Source organism: Nerophis ophidion, linkage group LG25, assembly GCF_033978795.1.
Source record: "Nerophis ophidion isolate RoL-2023_Sa linkage group LG25, RoL_Noph_v1.0, whole genome shotgun sequence".
In the NCBI taxonomy this organism is placed as follows: domain Eukaryota; kingdom Metazoa; phylum Chordata; class Actinopteri; order Syngnathiformes; family Syngnathidae; genus Nerophis; species Nerophis ophidion.
The window spans coordinates 13595639-13623449 of NC_084635.1; the positions used below are offsets into that span (position 1 = coordinate 13595639).

The following is a 27811-nucleotide window of genomic DNA, read 5'->3' on the forward strand; positions in this document are numbered from 1 at the left end:
TCAGAAGACAAAAAAAAAGAAGAGGGGAATTACAATTGTAAAGTTTTTTTTATGTGGAAGGTGAGTCTATAAAGCTCTTTTGATAGTAGAGCTCGCAGACCACTGCTCAAGCGGCATGTCAGCTTGGTTTAGGAATTTTTAAATGAAAGATGCTAGAAAATCAGAGCCTGCTAAACAAATTTTTAACACAAAAAAGTACAAAAAAAACTACAGGTAAGAGTACAAAAAACTACAGGTAAAATACCTTGTACAGTCAAGATCAATTGCATGACTACTCTAAGTGTGTACATGATTAACACAATCATTTTTTTGTGATTAATCATATGAGTTGACATTAATTTTGACAGCCCTAAGTAACATAAAATATTTTCCGTTTAGATGCCTTCCGCCCGATTGTAGCTGAGATAGGCGCCAGCGCCCCCCGCAACCCCGAAAGGGAATAAGCGGTAGAAAATGGATGTATGGATAGATTCAAACAAGAAATAGGCCCACACTACTGATATATACAGCTTCTGGCTACAACTCAGAGCTGTGTCACATCCAGAAGTACGCGGATGACACAGCCATCGTCGGGTGCATCAGGGACGGCAGAGAGGAGGAGTTTCGGAACCCGGTGAGGGACTTTGTTGTCTGGTGTCACACGAACGTCTTGCAGCTCAATCCGTCAAAGACCAAGGAGCTGGTCATTGACTTTGGGAGGTCGAGTCCACGTCACAACCTATTGTGATCGAGGGAGTTGAGGTACAGACCGTGGACTCATTCAAGTACCTCGGGGTTTGGGTGGACAATAAGCTGGACTGGACTGTTAACACGGACCACCAGTACAAGAAAGCACAGAGCAGGCTGTACTTCCTCAGGAGACTGCACTCCTTCAACATTTGTAGAAAACTCCTGTGGATGTACTACCAGTCTGTGGTTGCCAGTGTTCTGTTTTACATGGTAGTGTGCTGGGGGGGCAGTACATCTAAGAAGGACAGCTCCAGACTTGAGAAACTGATCAGGCGGGCCGGTTCTACAATGGGAATGAAACTGGACTCACTGGTGACGGTGGCAGAGAAGAGGACTGTGGACAAACTAGTGAGCATCCTGGATGATGCCAGTCACCCTCTGCATAGCGTTATCAGTAGCTAGAGGAGCCTGTTCAGTGCTAGACTGCTTCATCCCAAGTGCAGGACTAATAGACTCAAGAACTCCTTTGTCCCACACGCCATTAGACTGTACAACTCCTCTCTGGGACGGGGGACGGGGGGTATTAGGATGACAGGGGATGCAAAACAATAACAGTGCAATACGTTTTCATAACATGGTCACTACTGCCTACTTTGTCTTGTTATATTCTTATTTTACTGTTATATTGTAATTCCCATTGTTTTTATTCTTTTTGTAATATTTCTCTATTTTGTTTCCTTTTAAACCCCCATTATTTACTTTTTTTTTTTTTAAATTGATCTCAACTCTGTACACTGCTGCTGGAATTTTAATTTTCCTGAAGGAACTCTCCTGAAGGAATCAATAAAGTACTATCTATCTATCTATCTATATTAATGACAGCAGGGAAACAAAGAGAATAGGAAAATGACAAAAAAGAAATAAAACAGAAGTGATGTGTGCCAAAAGGAACAGAAGCAAGCACAAGCATATACTGTCCTGCCCCATTCCTCGGTTTACCATTTTCTTAAAGGAGAACTACACTTGTTCTAGGAATTTTGCCCATAATCCACAATCGGTATTTAAGACAAAAACACACGTCTTACCTTTTTCTGCGCGATCGTAACAGTGAAAAACTGCCAGTACGAGGCAGCTAACAATGCAGTTAATGGGAATTAGTCGTGTTCAAAGGTGCGGCATAGCTCGGTTGGTAGAGTGGCCATGCCAGCAACTTGAGGGTTGCAAGTTCAATTCCCGCTTCCGCCATCCTAGTCACTGCCGTTGTGTCCTTGGGCAAGACACTTTACCCACCTGCTCCCAGTGCCACCCACACTGGTTTAAATGTAACTTAGATATTGCCGTTTCACTATGTAAAGCGCTTTAAGTCACTTGAGAAAAGCGCTATATAAATATAATTCACTTCACTTCACATACACTTGTAAAGAGCATATTGTCATGGCTGTCTTGAGTTTCCATTATTTTTAATACATTTTATTTTTTGTGATAGAGTGGTTGGAGCACATGATTTGTTAGTCACAAAAAACATTAATGAAATTTGGTTCGTTTATGAATTTATTATGGGTCTACTGAAAATGTGACCACATCTGCTGGGTCAAAAATATACATGTAGCAATGTTAATATTTGGTAACATGTTCCTCGGCGGGCTTCACGGTGGCAGAGGGGTTAGTGCGTCTGCCTCACAATACAAAGGTCCTGCAGTCCTGGGTTCAAATCCAGGCTCGGGATCTTTCTGTGTGGAGTTTGCATGTTCTCTCCGTGAATGCGTGGGTTCCCTCCGGGTACTCCGGCTTCCTCCCACTTCCAAAGACATGCACCTGGGGATAGGTTGATTGGCAACACTAAATTGGCCCTAGTGTGTGAATGTGAGTGTGAATGAGGTGGCGACTTGTCCAGGGTGTACCCCGCCTTCCGCCCGATTGTAGCTGAGATAGGCGCCAGCGCCCCCGCGACCCCAAAAGGGAATAAGCGGTAGAAAATGGATGGATGGATGTTCCTCGGCAAGTTTCATTGCAATAAGGCTCTTTTGGTAGCCATCCACAAAAATCTTAGGTGAATTTTTGACCACTCCTTTTGACAAAATTGGTACAGTTCAACTAAATTTGTGGGTTTTCTGACATAGACTTGTTTCTTCAGCATTGTCCACACGTTTAAGTCAGGACTTTGGGAAGGCCATTCTAAAACCTTCATTCCAGCTTGATTTAGCCATTCTTGACCACTTTTGACGTGTGTCTGGGGTTATTGTCCTGTTGGAACACCCAACTGCGCTCAACCTCCGGGGTGATGATTTTATGTTTTCACGAAGAATTTATAGGTAATCATCCTCTTTCATTGTCTCATTTAAAGCACCAGTTCCGTTGGCAGCAAAACAGGCCCAGAGCATAATACTACCACCACCCTGCTTGACGGTAGGGTGGTGTTCCTGGGATTAATGGCCTCACCTTTTCTCCACCAAACATATTGCTGGGTATTGTGTCCAAACAGCTAAATTTGTTTTTATTGACCACAGAACTCTCCTCTGGAAGGTCTTATCTGTGTCCATGTGATGTCATTTTCAGTCATACTTGCCAAACCTCCCGGATTTTCCGGGAGACTCCCGAAATTCAGCGCCTCTCCCGAAAACCTCCCGGGACAAATTTTCTCCCAAAAATCTCCCGAAATTCAGGCGGAGCTGGAGGCCACGCCCCCTCCAGCTCCATGCGGACCTGAGTGAGGACAGCCTGTTTTCGCGTCCGCTTTCCCACAATATAAACAGCGTGTCTGCCCAATGACGTTATAACTGTAGAATGATCGAGGGCGAGTTCTTGGTTTCTTATGTGGGTTTATTGTTAGGCAGTTTCATTAGCGTCCTCCCAGCGCGGGTAACAACACACAACAACAGCAGTCACGTTTTTGTCTACCGTAAAGCAGTATGTCTGCCGTAAACAGCAATGTTGTGACACTCTTAAACAGGACAATACTGCCATCTACTGTACATGCACCACAACACCTCCAGGTAACTTTAACCCTTTACTAATACCCTCCTCCATTCACATCCCATCTCCCCGGATTGTAAATAACCTAATGTAAATAATCGAATGTATTTCTAATGTATATACTTGTTCTTATGCTATCTGAACTCACAATGTTCTCTGCTGGCTGTACATATCCTACTAAGTAAGACCTACACAGTTTCAATGTCCATTTCTCTGTTGATGCAATTGTTGATGACTGAAGTACTGATATCAACCAAATCTCCTCATTCCACCCCCCGGATTGTTAATTATTCAATGTATATACTATGTGAAGTGAAGTGAATTATATTTATATAGCGCTTTTCTCTAGTGACTCAAAGCGCTTCACATAGTGAAAACCAATATCTAAGTTACATTTAAACCAGTGTGGGTGGCACTGGGAGCACGTGGGTCAAGTGTCTTGCCCAAGGACACAACGGCAGTGACTAGGATGGCGGAAGCGGGAATCGAACCTGCAACCCTCAAGTTGCTGGCACGGCCACTCTACCAACCGAGCTATACCGCCCCCACTATGATGATTAACTTGTGTGATGAATGTATTATGCTGAGAGTATATATTTGTACCATGAATTGTTTGTAGCTGCATTGATCATGCATATGTGACAATAACATCTACGGCTTTTAGAGAGTGCAGTGCACAACTACGCACACAACAGCTGTAAATATACTCCTCCCCTCTAAACCACGCCCCCAACCACGCCCCACGTCCCACCCCCGACCACGCCCCCCACCTCCTGAAATCAGAGGTTTCAAGTTGGGCAAGTATGTTTTCAGTAGACACAAAATAAATTCATATAAGAACCAAACTTTATGAATGTTTTTTGTGACCAACAAGTTTGTGCTCCAATAACTATCATAAAAAAATAAGAGTTGTAGAAAATATTGTAAACTCAAGACAGCTATGATATTATGTTCTTTACAAGTGTATGTAATATTTTGACTACAACTATAGCTACTCCACCAAAAAACCGCAACAACACCCGAGCAACCAAGCAAAAGAGACGTTGTTATTGTTGACGCTACCACAGAGGAACTACTTTCTTAGCATTTTGCTCACAAAGTTCCTCGGACCACTAGCAAGTAGCCAGTTACTCGCGAGCTTGAGCTGCTAAAAATGTTGGTTGCAACCTGCCATAAAATAAAGAAGGAGCTTGTGCTGCTTCTGTATGCCTTTGAGTTATGAAAGTTTATATCAAATCATAAATCATGCATCTCACCTGTATAGTAGAAAGTTGTTGCACTACGCCCGGAAGTATATCAACTTGGAAAATCCCCAAGCTACCAACTTGATACTAGACGGCTATCAACAATTAGAATGCAGCATAAGACCGTCAACATTGCTAGAAAGCATTTTCTATCTGAGTCGTGAGGATTATTCTGAATCCACCAGTTCAAAAAAGACAGAACATTGGTGCTGGATGCCCTATAAGTCGGCATCCTAGTGATGGTCTAACGTGAACCTTGAGCCTATTGCAACGTCCGTCCATCCATCCATTTTCTACCGCTTATTCCCTTTTGGGGTCGCGGGGGGCGCTGGCGCCTATCTCAGCTACAATCGGGTGGAAGGCGGGGTACAGCCTGGACAAGTCGCCACCTCATCGCAGGGCCAACACAGATAGACAGACAACATTCACACTCACATTCACACACTAGGACCAATTTAGTGTTGCCAATCAACCTATCCCCAGGTGCATGTCTTTGGAAATGGGAGGAAGCCGGAGTACCCGGAGGGAACCCACGCATTCACGGGGAGAACATGCAAACTCCACACAGAAAGATCCCGAGCCTGGATTTGAACCCAGGACTGCAGGAACTTCGCATTGTGAGGCAGATGCACTAACCCCTCTGCCACCGTGAAGCCCCCTATTGCAACGTGCTCTGTGAAATCAATGTGCTCAGAAAAATGCTTAAAATGAACAAAATACCGTAAGTATTAGATGTTATCATGAATGTGGTCGTTACTACCATGATGTTACTACTGGATTATATAAAACAGTGCTGGGGTTGCAGTAACGTGACCTAGAGGCACATCTGGGCATTTCCAGGTTTCAGGCGAGGGTCTCGAGTCCCATTAAGCTATTGTTTATTTACCGGCATCAGTGCAGATTTGGTCACATTTTGAATGGTTAAGATACAGATATAGAAATGACCATTAACAAAATATCTAAAATGAGATGGAGGGGAATAATACACTCTTAAGAAAAATATATGTTAAATGATTTAAACCATGGATCTCACGTGGATCGTGAGATCAACAGGCGGATCGGTGCGGCGTCTTCAGTAATGCGGACGTTGTACCGATCTGTTGTGGTGAAGAAGGAGCTGAGCCGGAAGGCAAAGCTCTCAATTTACCGGTCGATCTACGTTCCCAACCTCACCTATGGTCATGAGCTTTGGGTCATGACCGAAAGGATAAGATCACGGGTACAAGCGGCCGAAATGAGTTTCCTCCGCCGTGTGGCGGGGCTCTCCCTTAGAGATAGAGTGAGAAGCTCTGTCATCCGGGAGGAACTCAAAGTAAAGCCACTGCTCCTCCACATCGAGAGGAGCCAGATGAGGTGGTTCGGGCATCTGGTCAGGATGCCACCCGAACGCCTCCCGAGGGAGGTGTTTAGGGCACGTCCAACCGGTAGGAGGCCACGGGGAAGACCCAGGACAGGTTGGGAAGACTATGTCTCCCGGCTGGCCTGGGAACGCCTCGGGATCCCCCGGGAAGAGCTAGACGAAGTGGCTGGGGAGAGGGAAGTCTGGGCTTCCCTGCTAAGGCTGCTGCCCCCGCGACCCGACCTCGGATAAGCAGAAGAAGATGGATGGATGATTTAAACCAGGGGTCTCAAACACGAGGCCGAATTGCGGCCCGCGAGATGTTATTTTGCGGCCCGCACCTTGATGTGAAAATTTAATTTTGGTGCGGCCCGCAAGTTTTATGTGAATGCCGATTTACAGCATCATATTTGTTTACCATTGATTTTTCCGGGAGACTCCCAATTTTCAGTGCCCCTCCAGGGGTAATCATTCTCCCGAATTACACCCAATCAACAATATTAAAGGGACACCATCGAGGTGCTGCCTCTAGCGTCCTCTACAATGTAAACCCCGCCCCCTATTGTAGCCCGGAAGAGTTAGGGCTGCATTGGATTCTGGGTATTTGTTCTGTTGTGTTTATGTTGTGTTACGGTGCGGATGTTCTCCCAAAATGTGTTTGTCATTCTTGTTTGGTGTGGGTTCACAGTGTGGCGCATATTTGTAACAGAGTTAAAGTTGTTTATACGGCCACCCTCAGTGTGACCTGTATGGCTGTTGACCAAGTATGTCTCGCAGTCACTTCCGTGGATCTGCAGAAGCCTCCTACAATGTTTGACTGGGCCGGCACAATGTTTGTATGGTGGAAAAGCGGACCAGACGGCAGATTGTAGAGGACGCAAAATGCAGTGCCATCACTGCACGCCCTTAATATTGTTGTCCGGGTGAGAACCGGGAGAATGATTGCCCCGGGAGATTGTCGGGAGGGGAACTCAAATTCGGGTGTTTCCCGGAAAGATCGCAAGAGTTGGCAAGTATGTTGCTAGGGCGGGAAAGCCATTCAAAGAAGATGAATTCATTAAAAAGTGCATGTTATATTTTTTTAAGAAATCTTTTCTTACGGCCCAGCCTCACCCAGTTTCTGCATCCAGTGGCCCCCAGGTAAGTTGAGTTTGAGACCCCTGATTTAAACCATTTATCATCGCCAAGATGTTACTGCTCGCTTTACAACCTCACTTCATTTGACACTCACTGTATTTACAGAACAAAAGATTCGAGGGAGATCATGTCTTTAAATCTTATGGGTCCAAAACTTAAGTATCACTCGGTGAGAGACAAAGTTGGTCTTATTCGTGCATCGCTAAGTAACGTTTTTGATTGACATAACGAGTGCTGTGTTGCTGTGATCATGACGCTAATGAAAAAATTATAAGTTTGTTTGTAGTTGAATTTATGCTACAAATATTAATCTCAACTACTATTCATGTCTGCAGCATTTTTTATGGTGTGAAATTCATATTTTGTCGAATTTTTTGTTATAGATGTACCTGTTGTTTAGCAATGTTTGCTACCCATTCAGTATATGCTGTTGAGCCTATGAGATATTTCCTCAGTGTTCATTAATTACTTTATTAATAAAATTAAATACATTTTATTGATGCTAACGATTAGCACCAAAAACTTTATAATGTGATCATCCCTTTCAAATAAAGCACTTGGTTTTCTTGCACAACAACAACTAAGCGTTTAGTGTCTGTCACTAAAATGGACAACGAAAATACGATGGATTCGCCCAATAATCACAATATTTATTACTAGGACTTAACATGACGTTAGTTTATTTTCACAACCAGGTCGTCAGAATTATATTTAAACATAGCAACCACAAAAGAACACAAACTAATGCGATCGCTTGTCCTTTTTCTTACATTTTGTTCTGAACTCAAACACTACTAATGTAGTAGAGAAAAAACTTGATTGCACCACAGAGAGTTTCTCAAACAAACATTTTACAAAGTGATCGCTGCAGACACGAGCATGGTCCGATTGTATCCCACAAGATGATGGAAGTGATATTTTGAAGAGCCATTTCCTTCGACGCACTTTCATCAATCCCTGACTTTATTACCATTAAGAACCACTTATTTGGGGACTCTATGAAAGCTCTTTCCTATCTCTACATTTAAATGACCGGAATAACCCAAGACCAGAAAGGCAATACGGCATTTTCTTGTTTTATTGCTATGCTCAAACTGCTTGACCATCGTGTGAATTAAGACGCGAAGAAGAAAAACAGTTATGTCTATTGCAACCCAGCTGTAGGCAGAACAGATCGTAACCCCATTAACTGCATTGTAGGACGCCTCTTACTAGCAGTTTGCACAAAAAATGGAAAGATATGGGTTCTTGTCTAATATACATTAAATTCTGAATTAATAAATTCCATCCAAAAAGTGTAGTTCCCCTTTAAACGCAAACACATTTACCTTATTTATTAAATAACACCCAATGAAAAACGGTTTCATAATGGAATACTCACTTGACAAAGTTCACTTTGTCCTTGGGTGAGAAGAATATGTTTCCTGGCTTGCCTGACAGACCAACTGTCGAGTCTTGACTGCGTTGCACCTTCTTGGAAGCTGCTCGTACTCTGGTCGTGCCATCTTTTGACTCCAGGGTGAGTTTGGGAGCCCAACCTTCAGGAACAGGTTTGCTTTCCTTACGCCGTTCTATGTGGGCAGTAGCATGTGGAGGAGAAGGTACCTGGGCTTTAGGGGCACTGCTGTGAGTACGCCCCGTTTTTGGGGAGTGTACCGATGTTACTGAGGAATCCGACTGCGTTCTGCCATGAGGAACTGGCCCGGATGTTCTCTCGATGAACAGAGAGTTGGGTCTGGGTGTTCTACTGGAGGCAGCAGGTCCACCATGTCGGCTCTGCTGAATCTTCTGCAGAGCCTCTCCTCTCTGTTTCTCAAACATATCTTTCTCAAACTGAGCAAAGAAAAGACGCTGACGTTCCAGCGCTTCTTTCTGTTGTCTTATCTGCTCCATCATCTCCCTCTCATTCTGCTGTTGCTGATTACGCTGCCTCGCCTTCTTCTCTTCATTTAGCCGCACCAGCTTCTCCAAGACCACTTGGTCAGCTTGAGGGAGGGCACGAGGCAGAGAAGCCGGGGCTTGTCTCAAGTCATGAACCTTGACCAGCTCGCTCAGCTCTTCGCTTAATGGAGTTTCTTTCTGCATACTGATGAGCACCACTACTGGCCGACGTGTTGAGTCATGCCGTTCCTTGAGAGGTTTGATTGTCGTAGTTTCGGAGACAAGGATCTCTGTGTTTTGTACTGGCTCCCCCGTAGGAAGACAGGAAGCAGCAGTGCTGCTTTCACAAGAAGGGACGTAAAAGGTCGGGAGGTAGTTTTGGAGTTTGGGCGGATGTGTGGAAGAGACTGCAGGCTCTGAAGTCCGCACCCCGTTCAGATCTTCTGTCTTTGGGTTTAAGGAGAGAGCCTCTATACTTGACTCTGGCAGCGTGACTGAACCAGTAGGGGAGCACAGGTCGTCGCTGTCCGTCACCTCCTCTGTAGCTTTGGGAGCATCTTCAATACTTAAAAGCTCAAAGCTGCCTTTGGAGCTCTGGCTGTCAGGAGTGCCTTGTGGTGAACAGAGAGGAGGAGTCGTTACCAGTTCAACAGACGAGCATATTTCTTCAGAAGGAGGGGAGTTTCCACTACAGGTGGAACGGACTTTCAGGAGCTCCAGGCTGAATTTGGCTTGTTCGAGCTCTCGCATTCGCCGGCTCTCTCTCTTGGCCCGAGTGGCTTTCTGACTGAGCTCATCTGCAGCTCTGATCTTCTCTCGCACCACCACTCCGGAGGTGGCGACGGAGGGAGGTGCCTCTGGGGTGCCTTCCTCCTTCAACTCCCCATCAATGCTGCTGAGAATCCTGAGCGTACTTTCACCTTCTTCACAAAAGGGGTCTTCACAGGTGCGGGGTACCACACCAGTGACTGGCTCAGGGGCGTCGTCCTCTGGCAAAAAGTCCACCTGTCCATTCTGTCGCTGAAGCAGCTTCTCCTGTAGCTCCGTCCTCTCCTTCAGCTTCTGTTCTCTCAATACTTTGAAACTGGTGATAAACAAAGGGCATAAACATGGTTTCAAGTCAAAGATACAGTATCAGTTCTTACTAACAATTTAAACGAAATAATAATTTTATTGGCTCGTAAGCGGATTGTAGACCTACTTTGTCTTATGTTTATTTCTCTTCTTTTTTTCTGTTGAATTTTGAATTTTAAAGAGTTGAAATTGAAGATAAACTATGTTTCAAAATTTTATTTTCATTTTTTTCCAGTTTTCTCCTCTTTTAAACCGTTCAATTAAGTATTTTTTTTCATAATTTATTCTCTACAAAAAACCTTCCGTAAAAGGAAAACAAATGTACAGCGGAATGATGGACAGAAATACCCATTTTTATACATATATATATATATATATATATATATATATATATATTTATTTATTAAAGGTAAACTGAGCAAATTGGCTATTTCTGGCAATTTATTTAGGTGTGTATCAAACTGGTAGCCCTTCGCATTAATCAGTACCCAAAAAGTAGCTCTTGGTTTCAAAAAGGTTGGTGACCCCTGTCCTAGAGCCATTTTATGTGGTACTTGACACATGCTAACTGTTAGCATGCTAACATCAACGTGTTAAGTTTTTTTGTCGATTTTGCAGGCAAATGCCCTAAAGTCATTTAACGTGGTACTTAACAGAAGCTAACTTTTATATCCAATTTTTTCAGCCGAACATCTCAGAATCATAACTTGGTACTTGACACAATCCCAATGTTAGCCTGCAAACGTTAACATGCCAGCATTCTAACTGTTTAGGCTAATTTTACACGCGCAAGCTTAATAGTCATTTAACTTGGTACTTGACCTGTTGGCAAGTTAGCAACGTTATCATTTCAGCATTCAGATGCATTTTCTCCCAGAATTGCATAATCTAGTTTGTTTGTGTAATTTTCTGATTCAGGTCTTCAGGATGTTTAATTTTTTATTTTTTCTAATTTAAAAATATGTATTGGCAGCACGTGAAGCTCGTTAACCTGGAAAAAAAATCCCGAAATTTGGTACATTGTACTACCACAAAATTCAAAGAGTGGGAGGAAAAAAGTTGCGCCTTATAGTCCAGGATTTACGGTACACAAGAAAACTGTTTTGCAAACATTAATCTACCTTTTCAACAATGTTATTTTTGGTATGTTGTTCAAACTCGTACAAAACACTGAATACAAAGCAGAGTGATGGTAAAATAATCAAATGGAGTATTACTTACCCCTCTCGTGCCAGGCAGCCTCGACCTAAAGCCTGTAGTTGCACCACAGCAGCATAAAGACGCAAATAGGCTTCTCTGGCTCGATGACAGCGCCAGGCTGTCTGAATGACCAGAGTTGCCGAGCAGCGTCGGCAGAGCCACAGTCGCCATGCCCTCTGAAGGACCAGCGCCGCCTCTTTCCACAACCTAAACTTCTGACGTTCACGGTAGCCCCTCCAGTGGCTCTGCAGGCACAGTGCTGCCTCCTGATGGCTGTTCTGGTCTATTTGGTTTTCCACGTTTTCGGTGGGTCGGTACAACCGCCACCATCTCTAAAATTGGAAAGAAAAGAAGGAAAATAGTCAAGCGAAAAATACTAGAAAAAATCAGATAAAACTAAAAAAGCGGTGTTTATTTTGTTGACTAAAAATGTTTCTCTTAGTTATCGACAACAAACTATTTCCCCTGACTAATATAGGTTAACGAATCAAAACAACTGCACGTTGACTAAAACAATGACAAAATTAACTGGGAATTTAGTCAACAAATAAAAAAGAGAAAAAAAACTTTTGTAGTAGGCCATGGTCGAGCTTGACCGCCAATTTATTAAGCAATTGTCATTTTTCAAGCTAAAACACAAAGAAAGACATTATATATATATATATATATATATATATATATATATATATATATGTATATATATATATATATATACACACACACACACAAACACACATCTACCGTATTTTTCGGACTATAAGTCGCAGTTTTTTTCATAGTTTGGCCGGGGGTGCGACTTATACTCAGGAGCGACTTATGTGTGAAATTATTTACACATTACCGTAAAATATCAAATAATATTATTTAGCTCATTCACCTAAGAGACTAGACGTATAAGATTTCATGGGATTTAGTAATTAGGAGTGACAGATTATTTGGTAAACATATAGCATTTTCTATATGTTATAGTTATTTTGAATGACTCTTACCATAATATGTTACGTTAACATACCAGGCACCTTCTCTGTTGGTTGTTTATGCCTCATATAACGTATTACTTATATAGCCTGTTGTTCACTATTTTTTCTTTATTTTTAATTTCCTTTCCAAAGTCTATTCTTGGTGTTGGGTTTTATCAAATAAATTTCCCCCAAAAAATCCGACTTATACTCCAGTGCGACTTATTTATGTTTTTTTCCTTCTTTATTATGCATTTTCGGCAGGTGCGACTTATACTCCGGAGCGACTTTTACCCCGAAAAATACGGTATATGTATATATATATATATACCCGCCTTCTGCCCGATTGTAGCTGAGATAGGCGCCAGCGCCCCCCGCGACCCCAAAAGGGAATAAGCGGTAGAAATGGATGGATGGATATATATATATATATATATATATATATATATCTATGTATACATAGATATATACATATATACACGCACGCACACGCACATTATAGATTTATAACACTGGTTACTGTATTTAAACAGTAGAGTGGCCAAGACACCAATTGTGCACATCCTGTGTCGATATACATAATATAGAAATAAAACTAGTTTGCTTTTTCATATGACTATAATTGCGCACACATATTTACATGCAAGGTTCACTAGTGTTGAGAGTGTGTTTTTTTTTTTTAAATAAAATTAGGGATCAGTAAAATTTTTGTTTGGCTTGAGATAGGCTCCAGCACCCCCCGCGACCCCGAAAGAGACAAGCAGTAGAAAATGGATGGATGGATAAATAGCTAAATAAATAAAAGAGAGAGGCATGATAAAATGTACCCATTACATTTTAATGATGGAACAACAAAAAAAGTTATGTTATTGAATGTCAAAGTTAAAAGTTATATAAGTTATGCACTCCAAATTGCCAACAGTTTATTTATACAACTTTGTGTATGTAAATAATCTAAGACTTTATATTTTAGTGAGGAATAAGTACTGTAGTTTTAAAACTAAACCAAAATTAAATCAATTCAGATGACTGGAATTTGACTAAAACTACAGTAAATGACATTTTTGTCAAAAGAATGGAATATGGGAACATGGCTAGTGAGAATAACATTCCAAAATTAAACAGAATAAATGAGTAAAATTAAAGATGAATGTATGATTAAATACTGGAACAAAATAATTGGATAGAAACGGTTTATAAATAAGTGTTGAACATAGAATAAGCAAAAACATCTTCATAATCAATCAATTACACATATCGCTTGACAGTTTTTAAATTGGCATACAAATCATTTTGTGTCCCTATCAATGTGATTATTGGCCTCCATGTTAGTGTGAGCTTGTCTGGCCATCACTTATCAGCAATCCTAACTTTTATTCAGTCAATCAATGTTTTTTTATATAGCCCCAAATCACAAATGTCTCAAAGGACTGCACAAATCATTACGACTACAACATCCTCGGGAGAACCCACAAAAGGGCAAGGAAAACTCTATTCTTCAACTACTGAGTACTTTTTTAATTTATTTATAGAAATGTAGTTCCATTTATGCTGCAAACAAACTATTATTATGTTACTTTACAAAGTATGCAACTTTAAAAGCAATTATTTGTCACGTTGCATCCGGATGAACAAACGTATATAAAAACTTGTATTTTCAACTTTTGAGTGATTTTTTTCGATATCTTAAATAAATATCTTGACATCAACAATCATGTTGAAAAAAAAAACATTGTTACAGAAGCAGATGTTGGAAAAGAAAACAACAAACCAGACTACTTAAGGGCCGCAGAGAGGAAAGGAGTAAAGCAGAAAGAAGTGTACCTGGATGCAAATTGCCGCTTCTCTCATCCTGACAAACTGCTTCCTCTCCAGTCGGGATCTGAATCTCTGCTGCAGCATGACGATGAGCCGGAGAACTTCACCGTGGAGGAAGGCCTGCAGCTGCTGACGCTCTGACTCCCGCAGAAACACCTGTGAGGACCATGCAGTCAGAACCAGGTAACGTTGGCTTAATGAAGACCGAGGCTGGGCGATATAAACCCACACTCCTCCGGTGAGAAGCAGACGTGCACACACATCAGACATCTCTGACACATGGCCACAAAAATGTCAGGTATGAACTTCTAATTATATAGACAGCATCCCAAAGGCATGGACCCTCATTCATGTAGAAGACTCCAAATATGGGACAGTCTTCATTACAACCTCACATTGACTGAAGTAATATTACACTCAACCTTATTTCCTTTAGGTGCATGCAATTTAATGGGCCGAGCGAGGTTAAACTTATATATTAGGGCCTAAATCAGCATTTGTGTCTGTGATGGCAACATCCACACTCCTAGAAGGTACAACGGGCATGGCAGCATTATTGACACACAAGAAAAGTATTAACCATCTGCTTGTTAAATAACGGTGGCAGAGGGGTTACTGCGTCTGCCTCACAATACGAAGGTCCTGCAGTCCTGGGTTCAAATCCAGGCTCGGGATCTTTCTGTGTGGAGTTTGCATGTTCTTCCCGTGAATGCGTGGGTTCCCTCCGGGTACTCCGGCTTCCTCCCACTTCCAAAGACATGCACCTGGGGATAGGTTGATTGGCAACACTAAAATTGGCCCTAGTGTGTGAATGTGAGTGTGAATGTTGTCTGTCTATCTGTGTTGGCCCTGCGATGAGGTGGCGACTTGTCCAGGGTGTACCCCGTCTTCCGCCCGATTGTAGCTGAGATAGGCGCCAGCGCCCCCCGCGACCCCGAAAGGGAATAAGCGGTAGAAAATGGATGGATGGATGGATTGGTAAATAATGCAACAACTAAATGTGTAACACCTGCATTGCCCATACTTGCAAACCTTGAGACCTCCGATTTCGGGAGGTGGGGGGTGTGGTTGGGGGCGGGGCGGGGCGTGGTTGGGGGCAAGGTTAAGAGGGGAGGAGTATATTTACCGCTAGATTCATCAAGTCAAGTATTTCATATATATATATATATATATATCAAGTATTTGCTATATATATATATATATATATATATATATAGCAAATACTTGATTTTCAGTGAATTCTAGCTATTAAAGATGCGCGGAGAGGCTATTATATCATCCGCATCCGCATCATAAAAATCGTCATCCACCCGCCGTCCACCCGAACCAACATTTTAACAGGACCGTACCCGCCCGCCAACCGCCCGTTGAAGTACATGAGAGGTTTGCCACCTTTACCACTCACAGAGCTATTCAAACCTGTTTCACAGAGTAATGATGACAATTGGAGCCGCTAACGTCGCCGCATCTATCCAATAGCGTTCATCCTGATGACAAGAATATGGGCATATACTGTGAAGCCTTTCCCTTCGACACCTTCAACATGTACGAACCGATTGTTGGTCCGTCAACATGTTGTGTCAAGCTTGTGCAATCACACGTATGAGATTGAAAGGCATACTGGGTGACACAGAGTACACTGATGGTTGTGATATAAACAACTTTAACACTTACTAATATGCGCCACGCTGTGAAGCCACACAATACAAGATCGACAAACACATTTCGGGAGAACATCCTCACAGTAACACAACATAAACGCAACACAACAAGTGAAGTGAAGTGAATTATATTTATATAGCGCTTTTCTCAAGTGACTCAAAGCGCTTTACATAGTGACACCCAATATCTAAGTTACATTTAAACCAGTGTGGGTGGCACTGGGAGCAGGTGGGTAAAGGGGTGTATAAAATAGTCAGGAAGTGTCATGAATACAATGGATTATGGGTATTTGTAGTGTTGCGTTTATGTTGTGTTACTGTGAGGATGTTCTCCCGAAATGTGTTTGTCGTTCTTATTTGGTGTGGCTTCAAAGCGTGGCGCATATTACTAAGTGTGTTAAAATTGTTTATGTCACAACCATTAGTGTACTCTGTGTCACCCAGTATGCCTTGCAGTCGCGTGCGTGTTGCCGCGGAAGCCACACACAACATGATGCTGGACTGACAAGCAGATTGTGCATGCTGTAGAAGACGACAAAGCCAATGGCTTCATAGCACGCACCAATACTTAATATCAGGGTGACTGCCGGCAGTCATTAAAGAGAATAATAGCGTCTCCTATTGACTTCTTCACTTTATGGCACGGGTCTTAAACGGCCCTTTGAATGGCAAAGGATGCCGATCCCAGAACCATGTATATCAAATATCTCCGGATGGTTCAACCGCCACCCACCCGAAGCTAATTAAAAAATATTTTTTCATCATGTCACCTGCCCGACCCGCGGTTTATCCGCGGACTCCGCGGATGAGACCGCAAACCGCGCATCTCTACTAGCTAAATATAAATATATATATATATATATATATATATATATATATATATATATATATACACACATAAAAGAAATACTTGAATTTCAGTGTTCATTTATTTACACATTTACACACACATAACACTCATCTACTCATTGTTGAGTTAAGGGTTGAATTGTCCATCCTTGTTTTTCTAACCATATGCATGTACATACAGTAGTAGATGGAAGTATTGTCCTGTTTAAGAGCGTCCCAACATTGCTGTTTGGCAGACGAACTGCTTTATGGTAGAGGAAAACGGACTGCTGTTGTTGTGTGTTGTTTTACCGCGCTGGGAGGACGTTAATGAAACTGCCTAACAATAAACCCACATAAGAAACCAAGAACTCGCCCTCTATCATTTTATAGTTATAACGTCAATGGGCAGACACGCTCTTTATACATGTCACTCAGGCCCCCTCCAGCTCCCCCTGAATTTCGGGAGATTTTCGGGAGAAAATTTGTCCCGGGAGGTGTTTGGGAGAGGCGCTGAATTTCCGGGAGGGTTGGCAAGTATGGCATTGCCACATTTTGTGTTCAACTTTCATTGTAGCAATGATCACAAATGAGATTTTTTTGTTTTTTTCCAAGATGGCGCCGCAGTAGTGGTTGCTGTTGGCAGGAGCTCTGTGCTCTTGTATCATCGTTTTGTGTTCCTGATCAGGGTTTCCCCACACATTAATTTATTTGTTGCGGCCCGCCACAAAAAAAAAATATATATATATATATTTATGGCTGACACTAGCCAAGAGTTAGTGGGCAGCCGAGGGTGGAGTCGGCTCTCTTGGTTGCTTTGTTGGGTCTGCTCCTGTCTCTGGCCATGCTTTCTCCAACCTAGCAGACGATGGTGGGGAACACTGCAGATGCCACCACAGTGTATATGTTTTTGTTTTGTTGTTGTTTTACTTTTGTGGCTGTGTGTAGAAGAGGCTGGTTGCACCAGCTCTGCTCTTTAAATGTATTTAATGTCCTTTGTGTTCTCTGATGTTCCCCTCTTACACACATGTTTATGTGTGCTATGGCTATGTTTTTTTTTCCTTGGCTTCAGTCTGGACTCCCTCTCCAGGGGGCCAGGCTAAGACAGATTTATTTTTTTTGTCTGAGTTTATACTAAGAGAGCACAGCTTGTGGGTTCAATGTGCACAATTGTATAGCTTAGTTGCTCGGACATTAATGTGTTTGTATAGGTTTAGATTTGGGTATGTTGTTTCTTAATGGGAAATACATTAATATCTTTTGTTTTCATGTTAGCATTTTAGATCACACTCCAAACTAATATACACATACTTTTTACGAGTTGTATTAACACAAAGCTGCTGTAACTTAGTTGTATCCCCCATCTCTATCTTTAAAATTTTTTAAATTTCACCGATGCCGTGAATTGATTTATTTGTAATTTCACAATTAAGTAACAAAGTAACACATACCATAGTTTTGCCAACTTGGTAGCCATCTGGTGCCAGATCCAGCTGGTCCAGCCAGTGCTGGATGGCCTCCCTGGCAGTAGTAGTGCTTTCTGGGAGCAGCACAGAGAAGTGATGCACAAAATCCTAATGGGGACACAAAGAATGGAGAACACTTTTTAATAAAAACCAAATCAAATCAACTTTATTTCTAAAGCACATTTAAAAATTTACCACAGGGGTAGCCAAAGTGCTGTACAATGGGCAGGTTAAAATATTATACGAGGACCGAGCAAACAACACAACACAAACAGAACATGATCAAAAATAAAAAAAATTAAACATAAAAACAGGTTCAAAGCAGGTGTATAATGGGGCGCCATTGCAGGACGGATATCACTCAGTGTTAAAAGCACGTTTTTAAGAGAGATTTAAAAACAGGAAGAGAGGAGGCTTGTCTAAAAATCAGAGGTAGGTCGTTCCAGAACTTGCGGACCAATTCGTTGTCAGAATGTTAAAGGAGCCCCAGATGCTTATGTCAGGTAGGAGTTCTTACACTGATATGGGATTCTAGTGGGGGTACAATAGCAGTTTTTTAAAATTTTTATAAAGTAATCTAGTTTGATCACAAGGTAAATGTGCATTATTCCCCTAAAACACTTGATTTACCTACATTGTTGTGATTGGCCAGGGTCAATATGTGCCCTACCACCTCTTAGAGCTGTGTAAAGCTACACCCTCTCAACCGGTTACGTGCTAATGATCATCAGCGAATAGTAAAAAAAAAAAAGAAAAGAAACAGCCGAGCTGGGTAGGCAAGAATTGGGGTGAAGTGCTCCCTTTTTTGTTTTTTTGTCTCTTGACTACAGTGTGTTGGATCAGTATTCTTCTTCCTCCAAACACGACGAGTTGAGTTTATACCAAAAAGTTCTATTTTGGTTTCATCTGACCACATGACATTCTCCCAATCCTCTGCTATATCATCCATGTATCTATTTTGGTATAAACTCAACTCTTCGTGTTTGGAGGAAGAAGAATACTGAGTTGCATCCCAAGAACACCATACCTACTGTGAAGCATGGAGGTGGAAACATCATGCTTTTGGGCTGTTTTTTCTGCTAAGGGGACAGGACGATTGATCCGTGTTAAGGAAAGAATGAATTGGGCCATGTATCGTGAGATTTTGAGCCAAAACCTCCTTCTATCAGTGAGAGCTTTTGAATGGTTGACCAAATACTAATTTTCCACCATAATTTACAAATAAATTATTTAAAATTCCTACAATGTGAATTCCTGGATTTTTTTTTCACATTCTGTTTCTCACAATTGAAGTGTACCTATGATGAAAATTACAGACCTCTGTTATCATTTTAAGTGGGAGAACTTGCACAATCAGTGGCTGATTAAATACTTTTTTGCCCCACTGTACATATATACATACATATTACCACATTGAAAGTGTTATAAATATAGATTAAAATCATCAGGCCCCCCTTCAAGACAGCGAACAAGCTTGATCAGCCATCACTTGAGCAGAGGCCAAGCTTCAATAAAAGGTAAAATGAGCAAGTGGGCTCATCATGTCATAAATATGCTGAACTCCACGCTGCCAACTGAGGCCCATTGTGTGGATCCAATACACTACATCCTGGGCTATTGGAGCTGGATGGGAAAAGTGATGCTGTGTTTATATCATTACAAGCATGGGGAGTGTTACAGAGCAGAGATGACAATGGAGGAGCTCTGTTATAAAGAGCCAGGACACAATCAAATCTGCCAAAATGATATCATGGCCAGGATATTTCTCATTAGTGCTGACCGCAGCACTAAATACTGTATGTCCGGAGGAATGTCTGGAGCGATGAAGCTTAAGTTATCTACATTAGAACGCACAAGGGGTTGTTTTATGAGTTTTGCTTGGCTCACACAAGGTATGCCAACAGATGATAGTTTTTCTTCCTGCTGTGCAAATCCTAAATGTTTAACGGTATGTTTACTCTTGTTATTGACGCTGATAGATGTGTTTTCTGCTACAACTTTTCTAGATGATTATATAAAAGGGATAAAGAAAGGAATGTTTCTTTTGTTTAATACTTGTTTCTGTTTATTCTTTCTTTTAACATTTATGACTGCATTTTATGTCTTTAATGTGTTCTGTATGACTGACTTAATTGTTAGTTATAATAGGGTGGTCTGCAGCACTTTACAATTGCACACAGTATTAGTAAATCGCACGCAACATGCCCACTAATAGTACACACAATTTTCCAGATTGCTCACGCTGTTTACTGCGTGGTATTTAGATCTTAGTAAATCAGGCCTTAAGTGTAGGGGATGGGCAATATGGCTTAAAGGCCGACTGAAATTAGATTTTCTTATTTAAACTTTGATAGCAGGTCCATTCTATCTGTCATACTTGATCATTTCGCGATATTGCCATATTTTTGCTGAAAGGATTTAGTAGAGAACATCGACGATAAAGTTCCAAGTTTTGGTCGCTAATAAAAAAGCCTTGCCTTTACTGGAAGTAGCAGACAATGTGCGTGTGACGTCACGGGTTGTAGAGCTACTCACATCTGAACATTGTTTACAATCATAGCCACCAGCAGCTAGAGCGATTCGGACCGAGAAAGCAACAATTTCCCCATTAATTTCAGCGAGGATGAAAGATTCGTGGATGAGGATAGTGAGAGTGAAGGACTAGAAAAAAAAAAAAAAAGTTGAAAAAATAAAAATAAAAAAAAAGGCGAGGGCAGTGAGAGCAATTCAGATGTTATTAGACACATTTACTAGGATAATTCTGGAAAATCCCTTATCTGCCTATCGTGTTACTAGTGTTTTAGTGAGATTATATGGTACCTGAAAGTCGGAGGGGTGTGGCCACGGGTGTGGTGACCGCCAGTGTCTCCGGTGGGAGGAGGTAATAGTCCGCAGCTCCAGGAGGACACAAGCTCCGCTCATAACTACAGTAAGAGCCGACTTATTACCACACATTTTTCTGCCGGTTGACAAGTGACCATGTTCACTTGACTTCACCTTCGAGAATTTTAAACAAGGAAACACCGGCTGTGTTTGTGTGGCTAAAGGCTAAAAGCTTCCCACCTCCATCTTTCTACTTTGACTTCTCCATTATTAATTGAACAAATTGCAAAAGATTCAGCAACAAAGATGTCCAGAATACTGTGTAATTATGCGATTAAAGCAGACTACTTATAGCTTGGATCGGGCTGGAAAAAAATGTCCTCCACAACCCGATTTGTCAAACGCACGCGTCATCATACCGAGACGTTTTCAACACGACAATTTGCGGGAAATTTAAAATTTTAATTTAGTAAACTAAAAAGGCCGCATTGGCATGTGTTGCAATGTTAATATTTCATCATTGATATATAAACTATCAGACTGCGTGGTCGGTAGTAGTGGGTTTCAGTAGGCCTTTAAAATGTATTGTAATATATATTGCAGCCTACTGTGATAACAACATATATCATGATTTTTTATTGGGCATCAAAACAATAATAGAATCATTTCAAAACAAGTTACAAAGGCTCCTAATTTAGCTGCTGACGTATTTGCAGTAACATATTGTGTCAATTACTGTGGAATTATTTTCTCAAAACCACTATTAATTTACTTGCTAATTTACTGTTATTACCTGTGACCTTCTGTTTTAACCTGTTTTATACACACGTCTGATAAAATGTACTCAGCACTTAATCTTCTATTGTTTGGATACTTTATATTGGTTTTGGGTGATACCGCCAATGTTCATATAGATCCAATGCCAAGTCGTTAAAGGGGCACTATTTGTCATACCAATGCTGATACTGACATTTAAAATGTTCAGGATCATGAAATTTTTGATCACAATTCACATATCAGTTATGGCAGTGTAACAATATTAATCAATATTATTATTATTATTATTATATTATTTCATTATTCCTTTTCATTGCTTGAAAAAATTATTATAGTTAATTGTGCAAAATAACTAAAAAAGTGTCTTATTTTTTACAATTTGTAAACAATAACAAAAATGGGAAGAAAAATATTTTGTGAAAATTAAAAATATCGACTATATACGCACCAAAGACTATAAAATGGGACCCATTACCCTGCTTGGCACTCAGCATCAAGGGTTGGAATTGGGGGTTAAATCACCAAAAATGATTCCCGGGAGGGGCCACCGCTGCTGCTCACTGCTCCCCTCACCGCCCAGGGGGTGATCAAGGGTGATGAGTCAAATGCAGAAAATAATTTCGCCACACCTAGTATGTGTGTGACAATCATTGGTACTATAATTTTTTTTAAATACTGTTAGTATTTGTATCGATTGAATATGTTGATCCTCCTATGCTGTAGTGTAGCTTGTTTTGTATTGGAATTTTTTCGTTTGATGTATCCATCCATCCATTTTCTACTGCTTGTCCTTTTCGGGATCATGGAAGGTACTGGAGCCTATCTCAGCTGCATTCGGGCGGAAGGCGGGGTACACCCAGGACAAGTCGCCACCTCATCACAGGGCCAACACAGATAGACAGACAACATTCACACTCACATTCACACACTAGGGCCAATTTAGTGTTGCCAATCAACCTATCCCCAGGTGCATGTCTTTGGTGGTGGGAGGAAACCAGAGTACCCGGAGGGAACTCACGCAGTCACGGGGAGAACATGCAAACTCCACTCAGAAAGACCCCGAGCCCGGGGATCGAACCCAGGACCTTCGTATTCTGAGGCACAAGCACTAACCCCTGTTCCACCGTGCCCAAAATGATCTTGCTTGGATTTATTTGTGAAGCTCAAGCATCTCAATATGCATAGCAAGTATGTAAGGAGTAAACCAGGGGTGCCCACACTTTTTCTGCAGGCGAGCTACTTTTCAATTGACCAACTCGAGGGGATCTACCTCATTTATATATATCATTTATATTTATTTATTTATGAAAGAGACATTTTTGTAAACAAGTTAAATGTGTTTAATGATAATACAAGCATGTGTAACACATATAGATGTCTTTCTTTCACGAAGACAAGAATATAAGTTGGTGTATTACCTGATTCTGATGACTTGCATTGATTGGAATCAGACAGTAATGATGATAACGCCCACATTTTCAAATGGAGGAGAAAAAAAGGTGTCCTTTCTGTACAATACCACATGAAAGTGGTTGGTTTTTGGCATCTAATTCATCCAGCTTCCATACACTTTACAAGAAAAACATTGGCGGCAAATTCCGTAGCTTGCTTGATTGACATTCACGGCACCCGAGGGTCTTGTGAGATGACGCTGGCTGCTGCCAGTTCATTATTATGAAAAAATGACAGAGAGGAAGGCGAGAAACACTTTTTATTTCAACAGACTTTCGCGCCGTACCTTCCGTCAAAACTCTAAAGGCCGACTGCACATTTCCTATCTTCACAATAAAAGCCCTGCTTCATGCTGCCTGCGCTAACAAAATAAGAGTCTCGGAAAGCTGGCGTGCACATGTGATGTGCACGCCAGCTTTCTGAGGGATCGCTTGTGCACGCCAGTTTTCCGAGACTCTGTATTTAGTTAGCGCAGGCAGCATGAAGCAGGGCTTTTATTGTGAAGATAGGAAATGTGCAGTCGGCCTTTAGAGTTTTGACGGAAGGTACGGCGCGAGAGTCTGTTGAAATAAAAAGTGTTTCTCGCCTTCCTCTCGGTCATATTTTCATAATAATGATCTTGCAGCAGCCAGCGTCATCTCACAAGACCCTCCGGTACCGTGAATGTCATTTAAGTGACGTCTTGGTGAAGATTGATGATCACTAATTTTTTGGTCTATTTTTTTTAAAAGCCTGCCTCGAAATCGACTGACACACCCCTCGCGGTCGACTGGTAGCTCGCGATCGACGTAATGGGCACCCCTGGAGTAAACGATAAAAATAGAAACGTGTTATTCTTTATACACTGAATACAAGGTGGGTGGGGGGGAGGGAGTAGGCTCAGTTTGGAGGGGGAAGAGAGCATATGACGCAACTCTGGACAATGCTGCATTGCTAAATGAGCAACAGTAAGGGAGAAAAGATACTTTTACAGTCAGTCCATGTGGACAAGGTCACGCATAGCACTATTGCAATTTACACAAAGGTACATATACAACACAGTTCAGCTATTCCTTGTCCTCTAGTCCTCCAGTGATAATGGTACGTGTAAGAAACAGTTTATTTGCCGCAATGGAGGGGAGAATTTGGGATTTAAAATTTGCACTGTTGAAGGATATTAACCGCTAACGAGGACGCTACATTTCGTCGCTGTCAAATTTGCGGGACACATCTAGAACGTATCATGAACAGGAATTATTACAATATAACAATAGTATTAACACCTAAAGACGGACGCACTAAGTGCATGGATTAAATATCTATCCAAATCTCGGCATGCAATAACAGCGTTGCCACAAATAATAATATTTAATCCACAATACGGAACTAAAGCATTTACTTCAGACCCTAAAACACATTTATCATCATGTAGGATTAAAATCACCCTAACACATTTTATAATACCACCCAACGATTTTTATTTGAGCAATATTTGTAAAAAATATTTTTGGGGGGGTATAATTTACCACTCTAGACATGTGGAAAACTGAGTGTCAAGTACCATTCAAGATTTGGTATTTTGAAGAGTGAGATTGATGGCGCTTCTGGCCTGCATATGCTTGCATAAAGGGGAAAAATTTTTAATATGATACACAGATGCACACAGTTCCCTGGCTAATCTGTGGCTCATTGAGGGATTTCTTGCTGGAAAACTATTCTAAACCACAGATAGACATAGATTTTATACATAAACTGGTCACATACTACTGAGCTTGTGGAAACAAATGAATAATGTTTTTATGACGCTGGCAATTGGAGAGACTTTCTGAACAATGTTGTGTTAAAAGTTGAAACAGCACAGCTTGGTTCAGTTAAGAACAATACTGTACGCTATTTTTGCGTCAATGTCGATTTGTGAAGCAACTAAAATAACACAAACAAATTCCTAAAAAGACAGGAGTGCTTCTGTTGTATTGAGAAACGTCGCCCACTGTAACACTTTGGCAGATTCTTGCATCAATATTTTATCCTTGCGAGCAAACCTATAAACTGGGGTCCAAACATGTGATTTACATAACTGATGTGTTCCTTTAAGGCCTACTGAAACCCACTACTACCCACCACACAGTCTGATAGTTTATATATCAATGATGAAATATTACCATTGCAACACATGGCAATACGGCCGGTTTAGTTTACTGGCTGCCACTATTCCGGTCAGCACAGGTGTAAGCAATCAGCTGTTCCTGTTGTGGCTAGCAGCAGATGGCGGCAGACTGATGCAGTATCGACGCAAAATACCTTATTTCTTTGTAAATGATCCCACTCAACGAATAAAATAAAGAAACCGTAAGATGCAAAGACTTAAGTCAACATGACCATCATCTTTGTAGTTAAATTCCATGGAGTGCTCACTAATGGTTGACGGCTGGATGTGCACCCTGAACTCCATTGTAAAAATGTATGTTTCTACATTTGTTGTGTTGGTTCTATTCTATTTAATGTTTAAAGGCCTACTGAAACCCACTACTACCAACCCCGCAGTCTGATAGTTTATATATCAATGATGAAATATTACCATTGCAACACATGCCAATACGGCCGGTTTAGTTTACTGGCTGCCACTATTCCGGTCAGCACAGATGTAAGCAATCAGCTGTTCCTGTTGTGGCTAGCAGCAGATGGCGGCAGACTGATGCAGTATCGACGCAAAATACCTTATTTCATTGTAAATGATCCCACTCAACGAATAAAATAAAGAAACCGTAAGATGCAAAGACTTAAGTCAACATGACCATCATCTTTGTAGTTAAATTCCATGGAGTGCTCACTAATGGTTGACGGCTGGATGTGCACCCTGAACTCCATTGTAAAAATTTATGTTTCTACATTTGTTGTGTTGGTTCTATTCTATTTAATGTTTAAAGGCCTACTGAAACCCACTACTACCAACCACGCAGTCTGATAGTTTATATATCAATGATGAAATATTAACATTGCAACACATGCCAATACGGCCTTTTTAGTTTACTGGCTGCCACTATTCCGGTCAGCACAGGTGTAAGCAATCAGCTGTTCCTGTTGTGGCTAGCAGCAGATGGCGGCAGACTGATGCAGTATCGACGCAAAATACCTTATATCATTGTAAATGATCCCACTCAACGAATAAAATAAAGAAACCGTAAGATGCAAAGACTTAAGTCAACATGACCATCATCTTTGTAGTTAAATTCCATGGAGCGCTCACTAATGGTTGACGGGTGGATGTGCACCCTGAACTCCATTGTAAAAATGTATGTTTCTACATTTGTTGTGTTGGTTCTATTCTATTTAATGTTTAAAGGCCTACTGAAACCCACTACTACCAACCACGCAGTCTGATAGTTTATATATCAATGATGAAATATTAACATTGCAACACATGCCAATACGGCCGGTTTAGTTTACTGGCTGCCACTATTCCGGTCAGCACAGGTGTAAGCAATCAGCTGCTCCTGTTGTGGCTAGCAGCAGATGGCGGCAGACTGATGCAGTATCGACGCAAAATACCTTATTTCATTGTAAATGATCCAACTCAACGAATAAAATAAAGAAACCGTAAGATGCAAAGACTTAAGTCAACATGACCATCATCTTTGTAGTTAAATTCCATGGAGTGCTCACTAATGGTTGACGGCTGGATGTGCACCCTGAACTCCATTGTAAAAATGTATGTTTCTACATTTGTTGTGTTGGTTCTATTCTATTTAATGTTTAAAGGCCTACTGAAACCCACTACTACCAACCACGCAGTCTGATAGTTTATATATCAATGATGAAATATTACCATTGCAACACATGCCAATACGGCCGGTTTAGTTTACTGGCTGCCACTATTCCGGTCAGCACAGGTGTAAGCAATCAGCTGTTCCTGTTGTGGCTAGCAGCAGATGGCGGCAGACTGATGCAGTATCGACGCAAAATACCTTATTTCATTGTAAATGATCCCACTCAACGAATAAAATAAAGAAACCGTAAGATGCAAAGACTTAAGTCAACATGACCATCATCTTTGTAGTTAAATTCCATGGAGTGCTCACTAATGGTTGACGGCTGGATGTGCACCCTGAACTCCATTGTAAAAATGTATGTTTCTACATTTATTGTGTTGGTTCTATTCTATTTAATGTTTAAAGGCCTACTGAAACCCACTATTACCAACCACGCAGTCTGATAGTTTATATATCAATGATGAAATATTAACATTGCAACACATGCCAATACGGCCGGTTTAGTTTACTGGCTGCCACTATTCAGGTCAGCACAGGTGTAAGCAATCAGCTGTTCCTGTTGTGGCTAGCAGCAGATGGCGGCAGACTGATGCAGTATCGACGCAAAATACCTTATTTCATTGTAAATGATCCCACTCAACGAATAAAATAAAGAAACCGTAAGATGCGAAGACTTAAGTCAACATGACCATCATCTTTGTAGTTAAATTCCATGGAGCGCTGACTAATGGTTGACGGCTGGATGTGCACCCTGAACTCCA

General features: G+C 41.3%; 1 protein-coding gene across 1 annotated transcript in view; it reads right to left on the reverse strand.

Annotated features, from left to right (window-relative positions):
- Positions 1 to 27811, reverse strand: part of myo9aa (myosin IXAa) — a 328362-nt gene that overhangs the window by 44188 nt on the left and 256363 nt on the right. The window contains exons 22-25 of the mRNA XM_061887012.1: positions 18235 to 18357; positions 14301 to 14450; positions 11539 to 11849; positions 8744 to 10327 (exon numbers count right to left, since the gene is read on the reverse strand). Coding sequence (XP_061742996.1) covers positions 8744 to 10327; positions 11539 to 11849; positions 14301 to 14450; positions 18235 to 18357 — 2168 coding nt within the window. The remainder of the gene's footprint in view (positions 1 to 8743; positions 10328 to 11538; positions 11850 to 14300; positions 14451 to 18234; positions 18358 to 27811) is intronic.